Source organism: Solenopsis invicta, chromosome 1 (assembly GCF_016802725.1).
Source record: "Solenopsis invicta isolate M01_SB chromosome 1, UNIL_Sinv_3.0, whole genome shotgun sequence".
Taxonomy (NCBI): Eukaryota; Metazoa; Arthropoda; class Insecta; order Hymenoptera; family Formicidae; genus Solenopsis; species Solenopsis invicta.
Window position 1 is genome coordinate 18,860,885 of NC_052664.1, and position 20,981 is coordinate 18,881,865.

Below are 20,981 nucleotides of genomic sequence, written 5' to 3' on the forward strand. Positions count from 1 at the left end.
TCGAAGGTAATTAAATTATATTAGATTTTTTTTTAAATATAAAAAATAAACATTGCTCTAGAAACTTGAAAATATATTCATGAATTTTTAGAGATTTTTTTTAGTCATTTTAAATAAGTGTAAAAGTAATCATTCAAAGCGAAAATATTGAGTCAACAAAAAATTCTTTTCCTTTGTATTGTTTCATATTGCAAGGGTTAAATAACACTTTTCAAAATTTATTTTTAATTTAAATGAACTTGATCTTAATGCAGCTTTTAATCAAATTTTTCAATGTATTTAATATTTTATTTTATAAATTATGTTTATAAAATAACAAAAAAAATATTATTTTTTATGTGGGAATGTATTTTTATACAAGAATTTTTCTTTTATAATTATTTTCTTTTCTATACAAAAATTTTTAATTTTGAAAGAAAATTAATAAGTTAATGTTTATGTGATTTAAAAATAATTATCATAATTACAATTAAAAATTAAATCATTTCAAATTGACAATGTTAAGTTAAAAGTTAATTTAAAAATTTTTCAACTTTATTGTTTAACTTTTAAATCAGTTATTACCCAACGCTGTATAAAAGACGAAGCACTATTACAAAAACTGCTATACCATCTGATGGAAGACTCTTTTTAATTTCTTTTCATGTTTTTCAAGTTTTACTTTTAACTTTTGTTTTAAAAAATATTATCCGAAAACAAAGTGATTTTTTAAAAGTAGTATTGGCTTTCCTTTATCTATTTGAGATCATTTTTGCACATAGTTTTACTCAATATTTAAAAAAAAGTGTAGAAGTAAAAGAATAGATATAACTTCTCAACCAATACAAAAAATGGTGACTGACGTGAGCTGAAATCATCCCAGGTGACTATTCGCGGATTCAATACGTTAAAAGAGCTGAACAAATTCACCGATACGAGTATCTCATTCCGAAAAGGAAGCGCAAGACATTCATAACTCGATACTGTCGGAGCCCGTCGGAGCCGACATTTCGGCTTTGACGCGCGCCGCGCCGGCTGCGCGTCTCAGATGCGCCTGACTTCACACGGTGTCGCCGCGCGCGCAAGTCGACGAGATACGAATTCAGTCCGCTGGCGTCTGCTTTCGCGTCGGTGTCAGTCGGTGTGACACACGCGGTGCGCGTTGCGTTGCGACGGAGTGGCGTCTGGCGGCGTCGTCGCAATCCCTCCTCTCCGTCAAAAGGTCGAGACTCCTCATCGTCGGCGCGCGTCGCGTCGCCGGCGGCGAACGACAAAAGGCGATTTAGTTTATAGACATCAGTCGCGCAGAGAGCGACAGAGAGCGATGGCCGAACAGGTATCCGCGGCGAGCGCCGCGAGGAAGGCGCCGTCGACGGGCGGTAAGCCGGCGTGCTGGCAGCACCGACTGTTCGGCAAGCAGCTCGTGCGTTGCAGTCACGTTAACGACACGCGAATGTCGATCGACAGCTCGGCGGCCGTCACGCTCGTCCACGAGGACGGCCGGCCGACCTGCGAGATCATCGGCATGTACTTCAGCTTCGTGAATCCCGGTGCGACCTGCGACGATTTCACCCGCCAACTGGTCGAGCTTTACGCGAGTGTCAACGGCAGCGGCAGCGGCAGCGGCGGCGGTGGCGGCAACGGCGGTGGCGGCGGCGGCGGCGGCGGCGGCGGCGGCGGCATCGACAAGAGGAAGAGATTCGAGGTGGTGCACGTGGTGCTCTGGAGCAACGTGATCGACGTGCTCGACTTCGACGAGAGCTTTCGCGCTCACGTAGCCGATCTACCTTGGCTCGCCGTGCCGAACCGTGATTACGAGAGAAAAGTAAGCTGACTTTGATGCTTCCGCTTACAATGCACGACTGCTTGTAATTTTTTTTTTTTTTTTTTTTTTCACATTTTCTCTTCCGCCATATGTTTTTTCTTTTTTTCTTTTTTTCTTTTTTTTTTGCTAGACCTCCTACCTGAGTCTCTGTCTTTAAAAATCACCGCATGGTGTTTTGCATGGTCACGTATAATCTCTCACCGAAACTCTCTCAAAGACCATTGTGTTAATACTTCAAACGTAAGCGCCTAAGCCCCGACAATAAGTTTAACTTCCGTTTGAAGATAGCTTTGAAGTTTCAACGATGCATGTTCTTTTTCTTTAAATAAAGAAAAACGATAATTTATTATCTTGCCCAGTCTCAGATGATTTGTGTATCCAAATTGCTAAAGTATTTGAAGTGGAATAGCTCATAGAGTTAAAACGGAATTAGCAGGATTAAATAAGCTAATACACTCAAGAGCAAAGCATCACCCATTCCGCAGCCCTAGAATAGACGGATTTCAAGAAAGTGCAACTTCGCCAAGAATAATGAGTGATAAAATTTTTCGAAAAGCATTTTAAAGCTTTTAGATCAGCACTTTGGAAAACGATTTACTGATTGTTTACAAAATTGCACGGATGTAAATAGAGGCACGTTAAATTTCAAAAATTTTTTATAAAGTTTGCGAAGTTCCATGATGTGAATTAAAAATCGCACACAAATGCGATTTATATCTTTCGAAAGCTCCGAATCTTTATTTTGCGTAAGCAAAACTGATCTTTTTTTTAATTCAATGTTCAATAATTCGATTTGAAAAAAAATCGCATGACGCTCTGCGAATGCGCAAATCAAAGGTGAATTTTCACGCCATCGAAATCTGTAAACCGCATTTGCGTGCGATTTTTAATTCATGCAATGGAACAAATTTCATAAAAAATTTCGAAATTTCACGCGTCTCCATCTACATCCGTGCAGTTTTGCAAACAATCAATAAGTTGTTTTCTAAAGTATCGATCTAAAAACTAGAGACATCGAGCTGTAAAATGCTTTTTGAAAGATTTTATTATTATTTCTAGCAAAGCTATTATACGCATTCTTCAAATTTGCCTATTTTTGGGCTGCAGAATAAATGATGCTTTAATTCTTCTGTTGAATGTGTCTTTTCTTAATTAAATTGAACTAAAGCTAATGGCTTATAAAATTAATTCAATTAGATTAATTAAAAGTTGCATGAATAAAAAACTAATTCAATTAAAAGTTTCGCTAAGATTAAATTAAGATAAATTTAAAGTTAATTTTGCAAAGCAGTATATTTAACTATTATGGTACAATATGAAAAAGGGTACCTTATTAGTGTATCATGTGTATCTCGCTTTTGACTTATTTAAAGTGGTCCAAAAAAATCTCTAAAAATTTATGAACATTCTCTCAAGTTTCCGGAACAAACGTCTGTATTTTTTTCTTAAAAAAAAAGTGTATCTAATTCAATTACCTTTGATTTACGAGAAACTTTCAAAGATAGAAATCAGTCAGACGTGGAATACTTACAACTGGGTCTTAAGATTTATGTTAGATTATGTCATAGTTTTTAAAATTAAATTATTCTGAAGCAAAACCATTACAATATGGATCGTAATTTAATAAGTTTAATACAACAATAAGAAAATAACGCTTCTTACCTAAGAATAGAATTTTCTTTTGCATAAATGCATTTTTAACTTAAGAAAAAAAGTTAATAGGTTAAAGTTTATGTATTTTAAAAGTAACTAATTAAAGTTAAAAATTATCTCGTCTGAAACTAATAAAATTAGGTTAAAAGTTATTATCTTTTTAACTTCATTATTTAGCTTATAACTTTTTAATTATTTACTACCCAACCCTGGGAATCAATGATTGAACTGTTTGATCAAATCGCAATTTGTGACTGTCCGACTGTTCGGATATTAATGAAAATTGCATCAAAAATAATATTTACTGTAAACAGGAATGAGTGCATTGCAAGTTTTTATTTTTCTTTGCTTTTCATCGCAAATGCTTTTTATATATTTGCTGTTTTTACTTGAATCAGATTTGGAATAATTTATCATATTAATTAAGTTTAAAAGCTCTGAAAGATTTAAATATGAAGGTTAAAGAGTCTGAAATATTCAATCATAAGAAAAATCGGTTATTTAAAGCAGATATTTTTTCTTGCAGCGAAAATTTTACGAATGTTTGTCATTCCTCGCAGCTTTTAATTGTCAATATCAGATATCTTGAAAAATAGATTTTGGATTATTATTAAAACTAATTAAGAGAATGAAGATCGATTAATGAAGATTCGGTGAATCAAAGCTGTTGCGCTTATGTAATGAAAATAAAGATGAAAATAATTTAAATCATTATGATATAAATCTTAGACTTTGTTTTCCCTTACTAATTGGCAAAAGATTCTTCAAGGTTAAATAAAGAGTCATGTTTTTCTATTCACAGTATTTGCGATTGATAGGATATGTACGGTGATCGAAGCTAACAAGATAAAAATGCAGATCTAAAGAGTTTTTAATTGCATTAGTCTGTCCAACGAAAGGCAGTGAAGGGGAGAGAAATTTGCCAAAGCGTATATACTATAAACATCGCCTTAGGCGGTGATTTTGGGAAAAACTTTTTTAAATTAAATATATCCATTTTGGTTAGAACAGAAAAGATTTTTCAATAAAAATACAAAAATAGTGCCACTTGGGTTTTATTAAAAAAAAAAAAAAATTAAAGATGCCGTCACTTAAATTGAAATAGGAAGACCCTTAAATGGAAATACAAAGATATTACCACTTGGATTTTATTAGAACTAGCGCAATAGTTATCTCAAAGAACAATATATTTATAATTGACGCAAGTTTAAGATTTCATATTTTGGAAAAATATACATCACTTAAGGTTGACTCAGATTATACACAATTTCAAGATACTATAAATATCGCCTTAGGCGGCGCTTTTGGTAATTGCACGCATGAAATATCATGCCGGTTGGAGGCGACAATACACAACGACCTCCGGTTTTTCATTTCAGCTGCAGGCGTTTTAACCCTTTCGAACGCACAGTCGCGCTATTTAAGGTTCGAATGTTATTTGCGCGCCAGGCGGAGGAAGGAAGAAAGGAAAGGTCGGTTGGTCGGTCGCATAAACGCATACACGTCGCATCGTCCCTTCGAAACGTATTATTCATCCGCGCGATCATGTTACTGTACTCCGATATCCATTATCGCTGATACGACGCGGCGGTACAACGAAAATACGGCGGTACTGCTACAAAGAAAATTGCGAAAGTGCAGTTTATAAGAATGGGTTCGCGTGTGAATGGCTCGACGTGAAGGAGTGATGCTTCATGTGTAGCGAAGTGTTTTGTTGTTGCGTGTTTATCCGCCACTATATCGTATTTCGAACTTTTCCTCGCCCCATGGGCACTCGAAAAATTAGAGAGTGGTGAATATTTGACAATAGTCGGCGCACGAAAAGCGTAACTTAGCGTAACTTCTCGATAGAGCGATATCTTTATATAGATTTGAACGTTGACTTTTTCTCTGTTAGAAATTTTTCGAATATTGATTGCAACAAATGAGACACGAGTTATGTTACTGATCGTGAATTTTCATGCAAGTATACTCCGAAATATTTTTTAAAATGAGATTTATTTCAATTCAAGTTTAGTTCTCATTTCTTGTTTTATTTTATTTCCAAGATTAGTAATTAGTTAAAAAGTTAAATAGTTAATAACTTGTAACTTAACTTAGTCAAGTTTTAATTTTTTAACTAATCATTTTTTAAATACAAATTCTAATTTATTAGAATTTTTAAACTTTTTTCTTTAGTTAAAAATGTATCTATATAGAAGAAAAAAATTAAAAGAAAAGATAGTCCTTTTAAAAAACCTTGTTATTTCATATCGACTTAATTTACAAGCAAAATATTAAAAATTTGTTTAATTATCCATATTATAATTGTTTTGAGTAATCTAACTCTAAAAAATTACGACTTTCTAATTTAATAGCATGAATAATGCTTTTCAAAATTAACTTTTAATTTAACCTGAATTAATTTAATTTTAACGTAACTTTTAAGTCAGCTGTGAATTTTTTGTGGAAAAATGAAGAGAGATAGATGAGTCGGGTTTTATTGTAAATATTGTATTTTTCTCTCTTGTCATTTAAACTTTATTAAGAAATAAAAATAGCGTTGGTGTTAAAATTCATATAAAACTTTCAGAATGCATGATTATCATATCTTAAAAATGACTCAATTGATGACTTACAATTTTTACACACTTTTTCTAGACACGAAAAACTAGTTTTTGACGTAAAATTTTTGCATCATTTGTTTTGCCGGTAAAAAAAATCAACATTGTTAAAAATCGAGTAAAAAAATCGACTGTTTGACTTTAACCAGCTGCTATTTCGTTCAAACGTAATATTTCGAAACGACTATACGTCAAAACATTAAATTTATGTTTTACCTTTGTAATTCTTGTACCATTTTACTTTTAAATAAGTTTCGTAGCAGCGGTAATGGTAACCACAAACCGTGCTTTTGAAAATAAGCTTCACAAAAATTTTAATAACGACGTCATTTTTAATTATGTTTTGATCAAATTTAATTAACAAAAAAAAATACAAGCTTTACAATGAAACAAACTCGACTTCTCTATCTCTTTCCGTTTATTCACAAAAAATTCATAAATTTAAACTTCATTTTGATGCGTCTGAATGAATACGTTCTATTAATCATATTATATCACCAAAACTTGCAGTTTATGCTTTAATGGTAATATACGCGCGGAATATATTACGTCAGATTAACCGCGGATAAAAACATTTAAACGTTATTAGAGAAACACTGGACCACTTTGTATTTTATCCAGCCAACGTACTTCAGACTCATTGATGTTTATAATAGGGATGTACACAGGATACATTTAATCGATCTCAATTGCAAGGAGGCCATAACGACGAGTCGTAATCAATGTCAAATCGCGATTGGTCCTCGTTCATTAAATCCACGCTTAAAACGCTTTTGAAAGCAAATCGCCGTAATCACGAATACTTTGTGATAGTTTCGTCGAACAAGAGAAACGGAGTTAATTGAAAATCACTTGAGAAAAATCAAAGATCAATTTTATATAGAATGACCTCGTTTTATCGTGTAAAATATATTGAAATGCGACGACGCAAAAGAAATTTTATCACATTTTATCACAAAATCAAAATCATATTTAAATTTCTGTTTAAATTCTTCCAATTAGAAATATTTAAAAACTATGATCTGCCTTTAGCTAAAGCTGTTATAACTTAAAGATAAATATTTTTATTTAAACAGAACAAATTTTTGCATTAAAATGTATGATTTTAATGTGTTTTTTCATAAAAAAAAAAAAATATTTTTCTTAGTGTAAATACTATATAATGCTGTAAATTATATTATAATTAACATTTATAATGCTTATTAGATATATCTAGAATAGACAATTCACAATTGTTTACTTGAATGCTTCAGTATATCACTTGTATTGTTTATTTTGCGCACATACTTCACGCATCAAGTTTCGATCAACGAGATTACGAAAAGACACGCGTGATTTATCGCTTCGCTTATCATTACCCGCTTATCATTCGCCTTTTTCGCGTCCATGCATTTTTGGTTTACTTCTTCATCTCCTCCGCATTTTCAGGAGAGAAAACACTCGGCTGTACAATTCACGAATGCAGTTCTAGGAGGGCCGCCAATTCGACGTTTTAATCAGCAAAGTTGCTCGGATGTTTTTAAATCACCTCGTAACGAAACGCGCATTTATCTGCGAGCAACACTAACGAGAAAGTCTCGCTCCGTGAGGAAGAAAAGGGGTTGAATGACGGGCGAGCTTTCTATTCCAGACGGACGGTCGTCCCATATCTTCCTCAAATAGCGCTCCCGTTCCTTCCACGCGATAATGAAAAGAATCGAAAGAGGGAGAATATGGAAGAACGGAGAGATGAGCTCGGTGTATATTTCTTTTCGTACGCGCGAGCTCGTGCACACGAGAGGTATCTCGTATGCACGATATCGTTCATGAAAGATGAAGCACGAGAGCCACGGTGCTTGTTTCCTTTGGAATGCCCGAACAGAGAGAGAGAGAGAGAGAGAGAGAGAGGAGCCATGGAATTTTAAATCGTTTCTCCGCTCACTTTCTCTTCATAATTCATTATACGTATAATTGCGTTTTGAATTTTAATCGGAGAAATCGGCTTTCGGTTTGAAATAATATAGACGGTCATGATTTGATAATTTGATTTGTATGCGGTTGTGCGACATTGATCGAAATATACGTGAAAATGTGAAATAATCGCGGAGAAAGAGACCTTGTACATTTCATTTTAATACTGAATAAACTTTGCAAAACTACCTAAATATATTCAAAGTACCTTCGAGAAAATGTTTAACTCTACATGTATGTATAGAAAAAAATGCTGTTGAATAAACAGTATCAGTCTAATTGGAAATGTTTTGTTAATTCATTAACAGTATTAATGAAACAAAAGTATTAAAAGACAATAAATAATAATAATAATACATACAGTTGAATAAATAAATTTAATTGAATCAACTGCATATATTAGTGATAGCTCGTGATTCGACATTTAATCAAATCAAATTACATTTTAATTCATATTACAGCATTTTTTTCAATTAGCACGTTAGGAAAAGACAAGAAAGATCATTCACGATACATTTTTTATTAAAGGAAAGTTGATTGAATTTTTATTTCTGCGCGAATAAGCCATTTCTTGAATTTTATTGAATTTTTATCACGAAATTTATCTCGTAATAAAGAAACTCACAGCCAAGAAACACGGTGGTACGTCAGTGAGATTCTGTGTAGGCAATCTTTTTATGAACATCTTGTAAACTGTTTATAAAATTCGAGGCTAGTGTATGGAGTGTATTAGATCTGGATTGTGTCTGACTCGACGGAAGTACGTTACTAAGATAATTTAATTGTTTATACACGACATAGCTAACAAAGTGATCCGCCGAGATGCTAATCCATTGCGATCTTTTAGAGACACGTATTAGCATACATTTATTTTTACCGATTACTCAAAATTTACTAATTAAGTTATCGTGTAGATTGGCTGAGAGCTAATTCACACACTCTCTCTCTCTCTCTCTCTCCTTCCTTTCCTGCCTCCCTCCCCTTCCTCTTTTCTCCCTCGGTTCATTTCCCTAAATCTATCATTCCATTTGGACGCGTGATAGATCAATCTTCCATTAGATGCGAGATTAATCTTCCGATTGGTATCGTACAATTGTTAATTGGTTATTATAAATGATGTAATTATATACTCCTTGTGTATTGATCAGAAATCGTAAATTCTATCAGTGAATATCTATATAAATAAATAGTTAAAAAAAATAAAAAGAAAAGAATTATTAACTTTGACGTTAATACAATCTATTTTTTTTTTTCGATACAGAAATAGTTTTGAACCTACGAGACAATAAGACCGATAATGTCAAGAGGATAATTACAAACTCAATACTGACTTTGACAAGAACTTCGATTCTTAAAAATAAAAAATAGACCCTGGAAGCAATAAATGTTATTTACATAGATTATGCATTACATATGAACTCGCAGCAATACATGTTAATAAATAATTAACATGTATCACTAATAATTAGTACGATTAGAATGTAAATTGTTTAAATTAATTAATATTTCATAATAGATATGATTTCCTTAAAATCGTTACGTTGTTAATATTGTCAGTTAACGCCTAATCTAAATGCAAGTTTAACATTGTATTAACAAACTTGAAAATATAAAAATTATTATTAAATTACAAGATACCGCTTCTTTTAGTTATTTTATTGACTTTGCCAACTGATCACTGTTTCGAATATAAAAATAAATGAAAAACTCTTTGAAAAAGTTATATTCTATTAAATTTTCTATAAGCGCTACAACATTCCTAGAATATTATACGAATATTAAAAGTTAAAATAATACTCCGAGAATTATTATTCAATATTTTTTACTATTATTTTAATACTATAGTAATATTGTATTAATGTTATTGTCCATTTTATATAATATTCGTGGTATATTATATACCACGGACATATAACCACATTTTATTCATATCAAATAATATTTCAAGAATATTATTTAATGTTAAATAATTGTAGCACTTATAGGGAATTTATGTATTATTGTATTATATAAAACTCAAGCCAAAGATGCAATCATTAAGAATTTATAGTAAAATTGTTAATAACACACACAATTAGTTTTTTATTAATTTTTTACCTGTGAAGAAAAATTAATTCAATTAACTGCAGTCTACTCTATTATTTAAAAAAGAAGCAAGCATTACGTGATTCAATAGGCTTGTTTTCTATTCCTGCATTAGACTGCACTGGAACGTTCCTTCTTGCTTTCACTAACTTTCAAATATATATCTATTTCATTTTAAGTGCATATACTAATTTAGGGACAGTTCAGGAACAGAAAACAAACGGTATAACACAGTATCGAATATGCACGTGTTCGCAGCCGAGCAAAATGCTTATCGCTGCTCCATGTTGCGGTTTCTCCTTTTTACATTTTTGCTTCGTTTCCCTTTTTTTTCGTCGCCGGTGTATGCCTATGAGTTGTACATTGCCTGGTTCGTGGTCAAAGCGAAAGTGGCGAATGCACAGGTTGCTCGCACGAAAAGCCGTCCCCATGTTTGCAAGGGAAAAAAAAACGAATCGCGCGACGAGGAACTTTGAGGAACACGCCACGCGATCGTCGTGTATCAACCTTTCACGGACGGCCGTTGCCTCCCTTATAATCGAATGCTCAGCCGTGAATTATTAATAGCCGCGTAACGAGGCAACGAATGAATTCAAGTCTCATGCTCTCTCCCTCTCATCCACCGATGGCAGTCGGTAAAAGTCCTGATTTCTATAAATTACTCCGATTAGCGCGTTCTGCCCCGACGAAATGTGAAAGAGAAAATCTAAAGCGACGGATAGTTGAAGATCTCTCGGCAGATCTCATTTTAACAAGTACTTTAACACGTCGCCGCCAGAAACGTCAGGCGAGATCACGCTTCCGACGTTTATCAATAACGATCGCCGTAGGATGCGAATTTCTTTTTCTTTTCTTTTTTTCTAACATTTCAGATTTATTATCGCCCCCCACGGTGAGAGGAAAGGATCTCGTTTGCGTTGGAACGCCAGTTTGTTAAAAAAGCGGTAAATCCTGTGAAAGCCGTAACGAGCCGCCTACACGCGACATTCGCTTATCTACGGACATTGCTTATGAGCAGCGCTTGCGGATAACCGAGAGGAAGTCCGAAGGGAGAGCTTGCGGCCGTGTCGTCGCGACGGCTGCAGATGAGCGCGCACGGCAGAGGCGTCGGACTAGACTGCGGTATTCTGTATACACGAAGCGGAGAAAGGGAGAACGACGATTGAATGTGTGTACGGACCAGTCAAAAGTGATCTCTGTCTCCTCTTTTTCTCGTCCTCTCTTTTTCTCGTCCTCCCTCTCGGTTCTTTTTTAGCTGGGTTGCTCGCTTCCACTCCAAGTCGCGGCTACGGGGCGATTTTGCTGAATGAGCAACGAACGAGAGGAAAAAAGCACCCTACGACCGACCGAGAGAACGCGCTAGGTGGACGAGAAGAGAGAAAGAGAGAAACAGGAATATATAGAACGCGATGGTAGAGGGAATGTACATTGGACGTTATAAATGTTCACTCATCCGTTATTAGATAAATACATAGAAGCTGTAAATGCTCTGATACATACAAATTCGGCTGCACATCGGAGCATATTTCTGGCGCGTGCTTTTATCTAAAAAAAAAAAAATTCTGGGCTACTTTGTGTGCGATTATTCAACATAATTTAAAATGAATTTAATGTAATTAAAAAATTATATTTAATTTAATATTATATATAAAATTAAGAAATTATAATTAATATTAGTAATAAATTTTATTAATATTAATAAATATTAATATAATATAATATTGATAGAAAAGAAGGGAGAGCAATACAATAATCCATTATTATTGTATTGAATAATTTTGTTAATAATCAATATTTTATATTAAAACTTGAATTATATTGGTCAAAGTGTTCTTTATTAGATTTTAGGCTCAAAGTTGTGCAATATTTATTAGTTAGGATGTGATTTATAAAAATGTGACCATATTGTATAATGGGTGGAAGAGAAAACAGGTTGAGTAATATAGTCGCCCAAAAAATAAATTTAAAAAATTGGTTTTGTTTAAAAAAACACAGTATTTTGTTACAAAATTATATATTGTTAATTTTCCATTGTTTAGAAACTTTGCTGCATTGAGAAACATTAGAAATATCATTTTATTCTTAATAATAAACAACAAGGATAAAATGATATCTCTAATCTCCTTCTGAACACAGGATGTCAAACGATTTATCGAAGAAATATTTCGATACGAAAATTAAAAAGCCATATTAATAAAATGCTATGCTATTGAATAATTTTATATAACTCAAAATGAGTATGGTCGAATAAAGAATTAATTAACAAAAAAAAAAGCACTCGAGTGTACATACGTGTGATAATACGAGTTTTTCAAGTTTTTAAACAATGAGGAAATATAGTTAATTAAATGTTAAAGTGTACCTTTGAAAAAATTTTGAAATGCTCAAAAATAAAAATGCTTTATAACAATTGTCGGCTCTTGTGTATTGGTATAATAGCGTCACTACATAATGGCAGACTATCAAACAAATGATTCAAGTAATCATTAGAATTCATCATCTGATAATGGAGATAATAGGAGTAGCCTAATGTCCACAGTACCCCCTTTTCCTCAATTAATTATAATTTTTTAATTTTATATATATTATAATATATTATTTTTATTACATGTTTATGATTATTTAAGAAAATAATTATTATTGAATCAATAATAATCACCTTTTAGACAGGAAGTACGCGCGCTCGAAAATGCTCTGACATGCAAAGCAAACTTATGTGCAAGACGCTTATGTACAATGTCGTGTGTACACTTCAAAATGCATGTTCAAATATTCGTGAATAAAATAATGGAACGTCAAGCTCGATATATGTAAAGCAATATGGAAAAGTTGAACGGTCGAAAGACGAGCAAATATAGGAAAATGTTACAATAAAATAAAAATATAATTTTTTTTCTCCAATAATGGAGGAAACGATGTAGACTCTTCAATTAAATCTTCATCAGTACTAGGGTGAAGTTAATTGCAAAAACTTTAAAACATAATAAAAATAAAGATAAATATGATGCCATTTAAATGGAATTTAATGTGTAGACGAGTAAAAACATAAATTAAATAAATTAAAATTATTTGTGAATTAAAAAATGAGTATTTGGAAAGGCAAGAACTTCGTCGGAGTCTTAAAGACGTTGAATAAAAAGGGGAGGGGGGGGAACAAGCAGGAATATTCCACGTCAAATAAATTCCTAGGTGGATCGAAGGATTAATATCGGATTTTTTCATAAAGAGTTTTAAACCTTTCAAGAGTAAACTTTTAATTTGGATCTCGAATGATACCGTTTCGTCGTCGAATACCGAGACAGACGGCGAAGGTTCTTCTAATAACAGGCGGACGTTTATGACGGTGCCCGGTGTACAGTGCTGAGCGAGGAAAATAACGATAGCAGCGTCGTTCGTTGAGCAGTAGCAAGGGAGGACGCACGCGTTATCGACCGCTCGAGAGACTCCGAGCGAGGGCGAGCGCGAAAGCACCACCGCGTCGTAGGGCACCACGTGGGACGCGGGAGCGGGAAATATATGAAGGGACGCGCCTCCACGCCGCCCTGCTTTTCCCTTCTCTCTCCCATCTTTCTCTCCCTTCCACCCCCTTTCTCACTCTCTCTCTCTCTCTCTCTCTCTCTCTCTCGGTAAAAGTATTATACTCGCGATAACGTACAGCGCGATCCATCGTGTTCGCTGCCTACGAGACACCCTTCTCTCTCGCCTTACACCTCTTCTATCTCACCCTCTCCATGTCCCCTCCTTTCACCCTTTATGCGCGGCCGTAACCCGTAACGGGGCATCCCGCGCGATACGAGAGAAATCCCGACCGATCCTCCCTAGAGATAGCGGGGGCTCCGAGTGTTCGAGAAGAGGGTCGGCCGACTTAATGCAGTTTCGGGGGTAGATTGGAAGGTTTCGAGTTTATACTCTGTACGGGTGCGCGCGCGCGGATTCTTCTCTCGCTCCCGAATTATGACACCCGATCGACGGTTGCGACGAGAAACTGCCTCAGTGGGTTTCGTCGACGAAACTGGGGATGTAGTCTGAGACAATCGCGTTTCTTTCCGAAAAAATACGCGTTTGTGTATTTTATTAAATAATAGACCGATAAATCTAATATCCGATTTCTTCACACCTCCCGATGTATAAGCACACAGTATTTTCAACATATACGAATATTATTAAAAATTAAAATAATATTACTATCAATAATCCAAGAATATTATTTAATATTTTTTGGTATCATGGGAATATTTTGTTAACGTTATATGTCCGCTTTATATATTCATACAGTTTTGAGATAAAACTTTGAAGGTACATTTCTTGAAGTATATTATAAAATTATTAATAATACAAATGGCACGTTTAAACTCTGTTTCTTTGCATAAATTTTATTTCACTTTAATAAAAAAAACACATTTACAATTTAGTATTATATATATTATTAATTACGATATTACATTTAATATTCTAGAATAGATATACTTAATATCACTTAACATTAAATAATATTACACGCTTATAGGTATCTTCCTGATACAGATTTTTGTCAATTAAATAAAAATTAATTTTTTTATTGAAACTTATGTATCTAACTGATAATTATTCTTCATACTACTAACTTTCGACGTAAAATGTATTGGAATTTTATTAGAATTTACTGTGTTCTCTGGGAGATATCTCATGGATAAAGTTATCTAGACGTGAAGAAATAGAACATGAGAAAAGATTCATATATCTTGATGTAAAAAGATGCGATTATAAAATATTTTCTTTTTTGTTGTAATAAACCGGAGAAGGAAGTGAAATATATATTAGATCAATAAAAGATTTTTTTAATAAATAAAAGTCGTTAACGTCACAAATAATACAGGGATAGGAAAAGTAAGAAGATTCGAGATCATTCTGAGGCACCCACCCAGGTCATTCGTTCGATCTTTCATCCGATCTTCCACCCGCTCTTTCACACGTCTTTTACCCCAGCTTAAGCTCATAAATACCTTCGATAGAAGTCCGATTAACTTAATCAATTAATTATAATTTATCAAGTAATAAATATTCTTACAGATGTACTATTTAAAAAAACATTGATAAAATTATTGATATTTTATTATTTAGAATAAAACAAATCGAAAAAGATAAAGTTGTGGTGAATGATGAATAACCAAGAGTTGTGTGTGTAACGTGCGAATATTTAGATTGAAAGCACATGTGTTTTAAAGTATATCCCGATGTGCAGACAAATTTGTGCATTGAACGCGACTTCGATCAATTTTTGATCGGTTGAATCGGCGAATTCAATAGACACACGCATACACACACAATTTGCTTGAGCAATTTTTTTTAACTCTAAATTGATTTTATTTGAAAAAAAAAAAACATTTTTCTCTATTTATTACTGTTGCTAATAGTGTAGAGATAGTAACTGATTTTTTTCATAATTATTCTATTAATATTTTGGAAAAATCAAAATGTTCAAATATCGATTACTTTGACGTCTGGATGAATTTGAAAATTATTATCTCACTTAATATAATAATTTTTAATGTGTAATCCGTTATTCTAATCTCTATTCACATGTATTAACCAACAAAGAATTGATTATTCTATCAATAGTAACAATAATAAAAATAATTAAGTTATGTTAATTGGAATTTAATAAAAATCGTTTATAATCGTCACAATGCAAAAACTATTCATATACATCCCATTTTAATAATAATTACGTGTTTTTCTCCATATATATTTTTTTTCTAGAAACTTCTAATGCTCCTTTTTTTTAAAAAAAAATCAATGATCGGTACAAATAACACAAACTTTGCAAAATAAAAAAACCCGAAGTAATTTGCATTGTTGGAGCAAAATATTTTTTTAACTAACATGTAATACATGTTATCACAAAATTGATTAATAAATATATTGTAAATAAATATTACAAATATACAAATAAAATAAAAATGAAAAAAAGATAATGGAAAATCTGTTCATTATTTGGCGAATTGTTGAGAGAAATGAGCCCAATGAATACGATACGATAGACCATGCACCGATATAATCTTGTCGGTAAATGTTTTCCATGTACAGCTCTTATTCCATTATCCTTATTACGAGGAATATCCGTAAGGTAATATCGCTCGCATCGTTAGCAGCTCCGACTGCAGCCGGTTCGCGCTTATTGCTGCAGGTCTCTGGAGAAATATGCTTTTAGCACGTCTTGTTTATTGCAGTTATTGAGCGAAGCCATTATCTCTTTCCTTCCCTGCAGCACGTTAATTACACCCACATATACACGCACTGATCGTATTAAATAATATCGGATATTACATGCGAGATGCGTGATTTTCGACGGCGCAAAATGGAAAATATCGTAATTAAACGTCTGAGTCGCGCTGAATATAAAAGCGCATGTCATTTGAAAAAGAAACGAAATTTCTGCATATTTAATGTTCTATTGCAACTCCTGATTTATGCGATTCTCTTTCCGGGATGAATAGACTATTGTGTACAAGCAGACCTTTTTGTGAAGTCTTACAAAGGAATTTACCTTTGTCTTACTCGCTCGATTTATTGAAACTTAGTACATTTGCAGAGTAATAAAAAATAATAGAAACGTATTTTTTATAGAGACGGACCAGCATCAAACATATTTAAAGAGGTGAAGTCAACCTTTGACAATCGGCTTAATTTTCGTTTTTCGGCTATAAGAAATTAATTTTTATACCAGTAGATAACTTTCATTTTGTACGTTTATGAAATTAAGTTATCGTACTTCGTTCAGAAATTAGGCCAAAAAATGAAAATTTAGCCGATTTTCGAGGGCTATTTTATTTCTTAAATATGTTGCCAATAAAAAAATACGTGCATGTCTGTTAGTTTTTAATATTCTACAAGCGTACTGAGTTCCCTATAAGCGTGCAATATTATTTAATATTAAACAATATTCTAGGTAAATTTTTAAAATATTAAATGTAATATTCTAGTTAATATAATATTAAATATTATTAAATAATATTCCTGAAATATTAATGGAAATATGTATTTTTATTAAAGTGAAATAAAGTTTATGCAAAAATAGAAAAGTACCACGCAAAAAATATAGTTACTATTTATTATTAATAATTTTATAATGTATTTTAAAAAATGTTTATTCCTTTAAATCTCAAAATTATGAATACTTTTATAATATTTCACGGATATTAAAGTAATATATCAAGAATATTATGTAAAATGGACATGTCACATTAACAAAATATTTCCATGATATTAAAAAATATTAAGTAACATTTTATATTGCTAATATTATTTTAATTCTTAATAATATTCGTATAATATTCTGGATATTAGAGTTTCAATCAATTCAGCACAAAGATAGATTTGTCAGTTTTGCAGTTGCAGTTATACGATTCTATTCTTTTTTTTTTATTCTTGCTGTCCGAGAATATCATTTGTGGTGTATTAATCTTTTTCAGACCAGACTGACTCGAAGGTATCGGATAAAAGCAGGCGTACCGACGTTGATTTTACTGGAGGCCTCCAACGGATCCGTCGTGACAAGAGGAGGAGTCGAGCGAACTATCGCCGATCCTACCGGCACGGAATTCCCTTGGAGACCTTCACATCCAAAAGCTGCTCTCGAGGATGGACCTCTTCTACCGTGCGGTGCCCGCGACAGCAACGAGCCTATGTTGCACGAAGAGCTCCGCCACTGTTACAAGGGAGTTTACTTCAGTGCACATTGGGTGAGTAACGATACCCGAGTGAATGTTAGAAACGTTCTATCGCTACGTGCGACAAATTTAGTTGAATATACATCTCTCTCAGGGGAAATATAATCCGTATCTGTACGAAACAGCTTACAACTAGATCTTATAACATCGAATGCTGATTTAAATTATCGACGATTTAAGCTCCAATTGCTATAATTACTTTGAAGAGAATGTAACAACTCTTTTTTAGATTTTGTTTACAGAAGAATATGGAATCTTGTTTAGAATCTTTTCTAAATTATTATTTGGATGCTGTTATTTCTCTATTTATGTTAAGATAATCCTAAAGCAAATTATTGACATTTTTTTTTTTATTAAAAAATATCTTTGAATTGTCTTTAGAATCCCCTTAATCAATTTTTGTGTTATGTATTCCTGATTGCAAATGTTTATATTACGTGTTTAAAACATCCTGTTAATACATTGGATTTTTTTTAAATTTAGTGCCCGCCTTGTAAAGCATTCACTCCACAACTTGTGGATACATATGAACGAATTCGAGAGAGAGGGCACGATTTTGAAGTAATTTTTGTGAGTTCGGACAGGTAAGCTCTCGTAATACACTCTTTAAATCAATGTTTCATATTTCCAGCTTTTGTTCTTCTTAATTGATGGATATTTTTACTGTGCACTTATTGCTGTACCCGTTACATTCTTTTTATTTCTTCACGTACTTTTTGTAAAGGATTTCAATGGCGTTTTGATTCTAGGAGCGAGGACTCCTACAATGCGTACACGGAAACAATGCCTTGGTTGAGGATACCTTTTAATCAAGAAGAGAGACGTCGAAAATTGGCAAGAGCTTTCGATGTACAGGCAATACCTACTCTGGTCATTCTGGACCTTCGCGATAACATAATCACTCTGGATGGGCGCTCTGAATTAATTGAGGATCCAGAAGGATTGGTAATTCAACAATTTTATTTGCAATATAATTATATCGCAAAATAAAATGCGAGAAAAATAAAGTTTATAAAATATTCTCTTTTGCAACTTTTGCTATTAGAGAATTAATTATTGTTAATATTTTACAAAGAGGCTATCTCAATTTTCAGAATTTTCCCTGGAGTAATAGACCGGTGAATATTTTAACGGAAAAATACGCTACGTCGTTACACGATGCTCCAGCCATTATCTTGTTTGTTGGTAAGATGATATGAATAAAAAAATTAATAAAATAGAATATGATAATTAAGTTGTCTCTAATGCTATTTTTTTTTTTTTGTTTTGCAGAGGGAGACGATTGTGAGATTCAATTTGGAGAAAGTGTATTACTGCCAGCTGCACAAGTGTATAGAAGCCATCAACCCGATTATGATCCAAATTACGATGACCCTGATGATGATTCTTTACAATTTTATATAGCTTTAGACGTAAGTGTTTGTATATAATCAGATACCACGTAAAAATGAAATTTAATAGTAAAAATTGCATTATAATATTGTTACGCGCGTTATTGATGGTCCGGCGCGTGAGCGGCAGCTTGCCAAATATCAATATAGAATCGACGATTAACCGTCGTTAGCTGTTGACGTTCTGTTGTTGTCTTGTCTTGACGTTTCGTCTTGGTGTTTAACGATTTAAAATAAAGTCGTTAATTTATAAAGGTTACTTCGTCATTTCTTAAACGCGAGTGCGAAGTGAGACTATCCCTTCACGGACGTAACATTTTGAAGACTCGTCCGATCGGACCGTTAGATCAACGAGCCATGGCTTTAATGAATTCTCCGAGGAGAGGAGGTTTGTACACGTTTCATGGGAAGCATTGATCCTACACCTTTGAATACGGATCTTCATGCCGTGTTTGAAGAGCTCCGTTGCGATTTCGCGAGTGCGAAGCGAGACCATCCCTTCACGAACATAACAATATTATTATAATATTATTATAATACAATTTTTACTATTTTTATAATTTTCAAAGAGTTACAAGAATAAAGGAACAAGTTTTACAAGATGTACACATGTATTGTGTAAAACTGCAAATAATTTGTAAATATGTTTCTGAACTAATTGCATTTAATAATTTTTCTAACAGTGCGAAACATCTGACATTCTTCGTGAATTTATTGGTTTGGATGATGCAGTACCTCTTTTGACCGCTATCGATATTCCGCGAGGGATATATGTTGTAATGGAGGATGGTGCTGAAATTACTGTGGACTCCGTACAACAGTTTGTCGACGGATTTCTCAACAATAAACTGCCGATAAAAAAAATAGAGGCAGTGCATAAAACATCAAAAACAAGCGACCGTATGCCGGCCTAAAATCATATAAAACGTTAAATACAAAATTTATACTTGTCAAATTTTATAAGAGTTGTTCAGACGAAAAAGTTCTCTTTCTCTTATTCTTTTTTACACTCCTGTCTCTGTGATACCGTCGTCCTTTACGTAGAAAGATTCGCGTGTAAGCTATACTTATTCTTACACTGAGAGAAAAAGATAGTTGCAATTACCATAATTTGATCATAATTCACAGTCATTTTTGGTGCCAACTATATATATATATTTATAGTTATCTTAATCATGCAGCTATCATAGCTATTAGTTATTATTATATACATAATAAGCGATTGTTAAAAAAATTATTATATTAATTATAATTGTGAATGCATTCGATATATATAGTTTTTATCATCCATATCTTGATATTTGAAATTATCGTAATTTATAGTAAATTTTTTTCATAATTAGTAGAATTATAAACACATATTATTATCAACATTATAGTAGTAATAACTATAAAAATGGAGTTCCTGATTATAATTATTTTATCATGTAATTAGTCGTGCAATTAATCAAGTACCAAACATTTTTCTCTCAGTGTACATAATTCTTCGCGAATATAACCAAAAAATATGTATTATATCACAGTCAAAACTAAGTCGATCAAATTGTATTTTTAAGTGTACGTAGACGCACACAAATACGTTAATATTTTATAAATTACTAAATAAATACCGGATAAGCACACTAGAGGTTCTTGTGTTTATAAAATAGCCTATTCATTGTTATGTAGCTTATTCACGAGAGCTATATTATATTTATATTACCGGTATTTAAATGTTTAATGTATTATGAAATCTGTTCTTTTTAGCTGAAATTTTTACAGTTCATCTTTTCTCTTTTTTTCTTCT

General features: G+C 33.0%; 1 protein-coding gene across 2 annotated transcripts; it reads left to right on the plus strand.

Moving 5' to 3' along the window:
- Positions 1-1,053: 1,053 nt before the first annotated feature.
- Positions 1,054-20,820, plus strand: LOC105201145 (nucleoredoxin). 2 transcript variants are annotated; one of them, XM_039459681.1, is made up of 8 exons: positions 1,054-1,804; positions 17,547-17,816; positions 18,288-18,388; positions 18,554-18,749; positions 18,899-18,989; positions 19,077-19,216; positions 19,451-19,583; positions 19,879-20,116. In XM_039459681.1, exons 1-8 carry the CDS (start codon positions 1,304-1,306, stop codon positions 19,890-19,892), a joined length of 1,446 nt encoding a protein of 481 aa, XP_039315615.1. In that variant the 5' UTR covers positions 1,054-1,303; the 3' UTR covers positions 19,893-20,116. The 2 variants fall into 2 exon arrangements, with proteins under 2 accessions (XP_039315615.1, XP_011167353.2); XM_011169051.3 differs by lacking the exon at positions 19,451-19,583 and having other exon boundaries at positions 1,070-1,804; positions 19,879-20,820.
- Positions 20,821-20,981: the final 161 nt, after the last annotated feature.

Excerpts from the sequence above, each read along its gene's own strand:
- LOC105201145 (XM_011169051.3), top strand. The coding sequence starts at position 1,304 with ATGGCCGAACAGGTATCCGCGGCGAGCGCCGCGAGGAAGGCGCCGTCG. Across the intron at positions 17,817-18,287 it reads TTTACTTCAGTGCACATTGG|TGCCCGCCTTGTAAAGCATT; the intron begins GTGAGTAACGAT and ends TTTTAAATTTAG. Across the intron at positions 18,750-18,898 it reads TTGAGGATCCAGAAGGATTG|AATTTTCCCTGGAGTAATAG; the intron begins GTAATTCAACAA and ends CTCAATTTTCAG.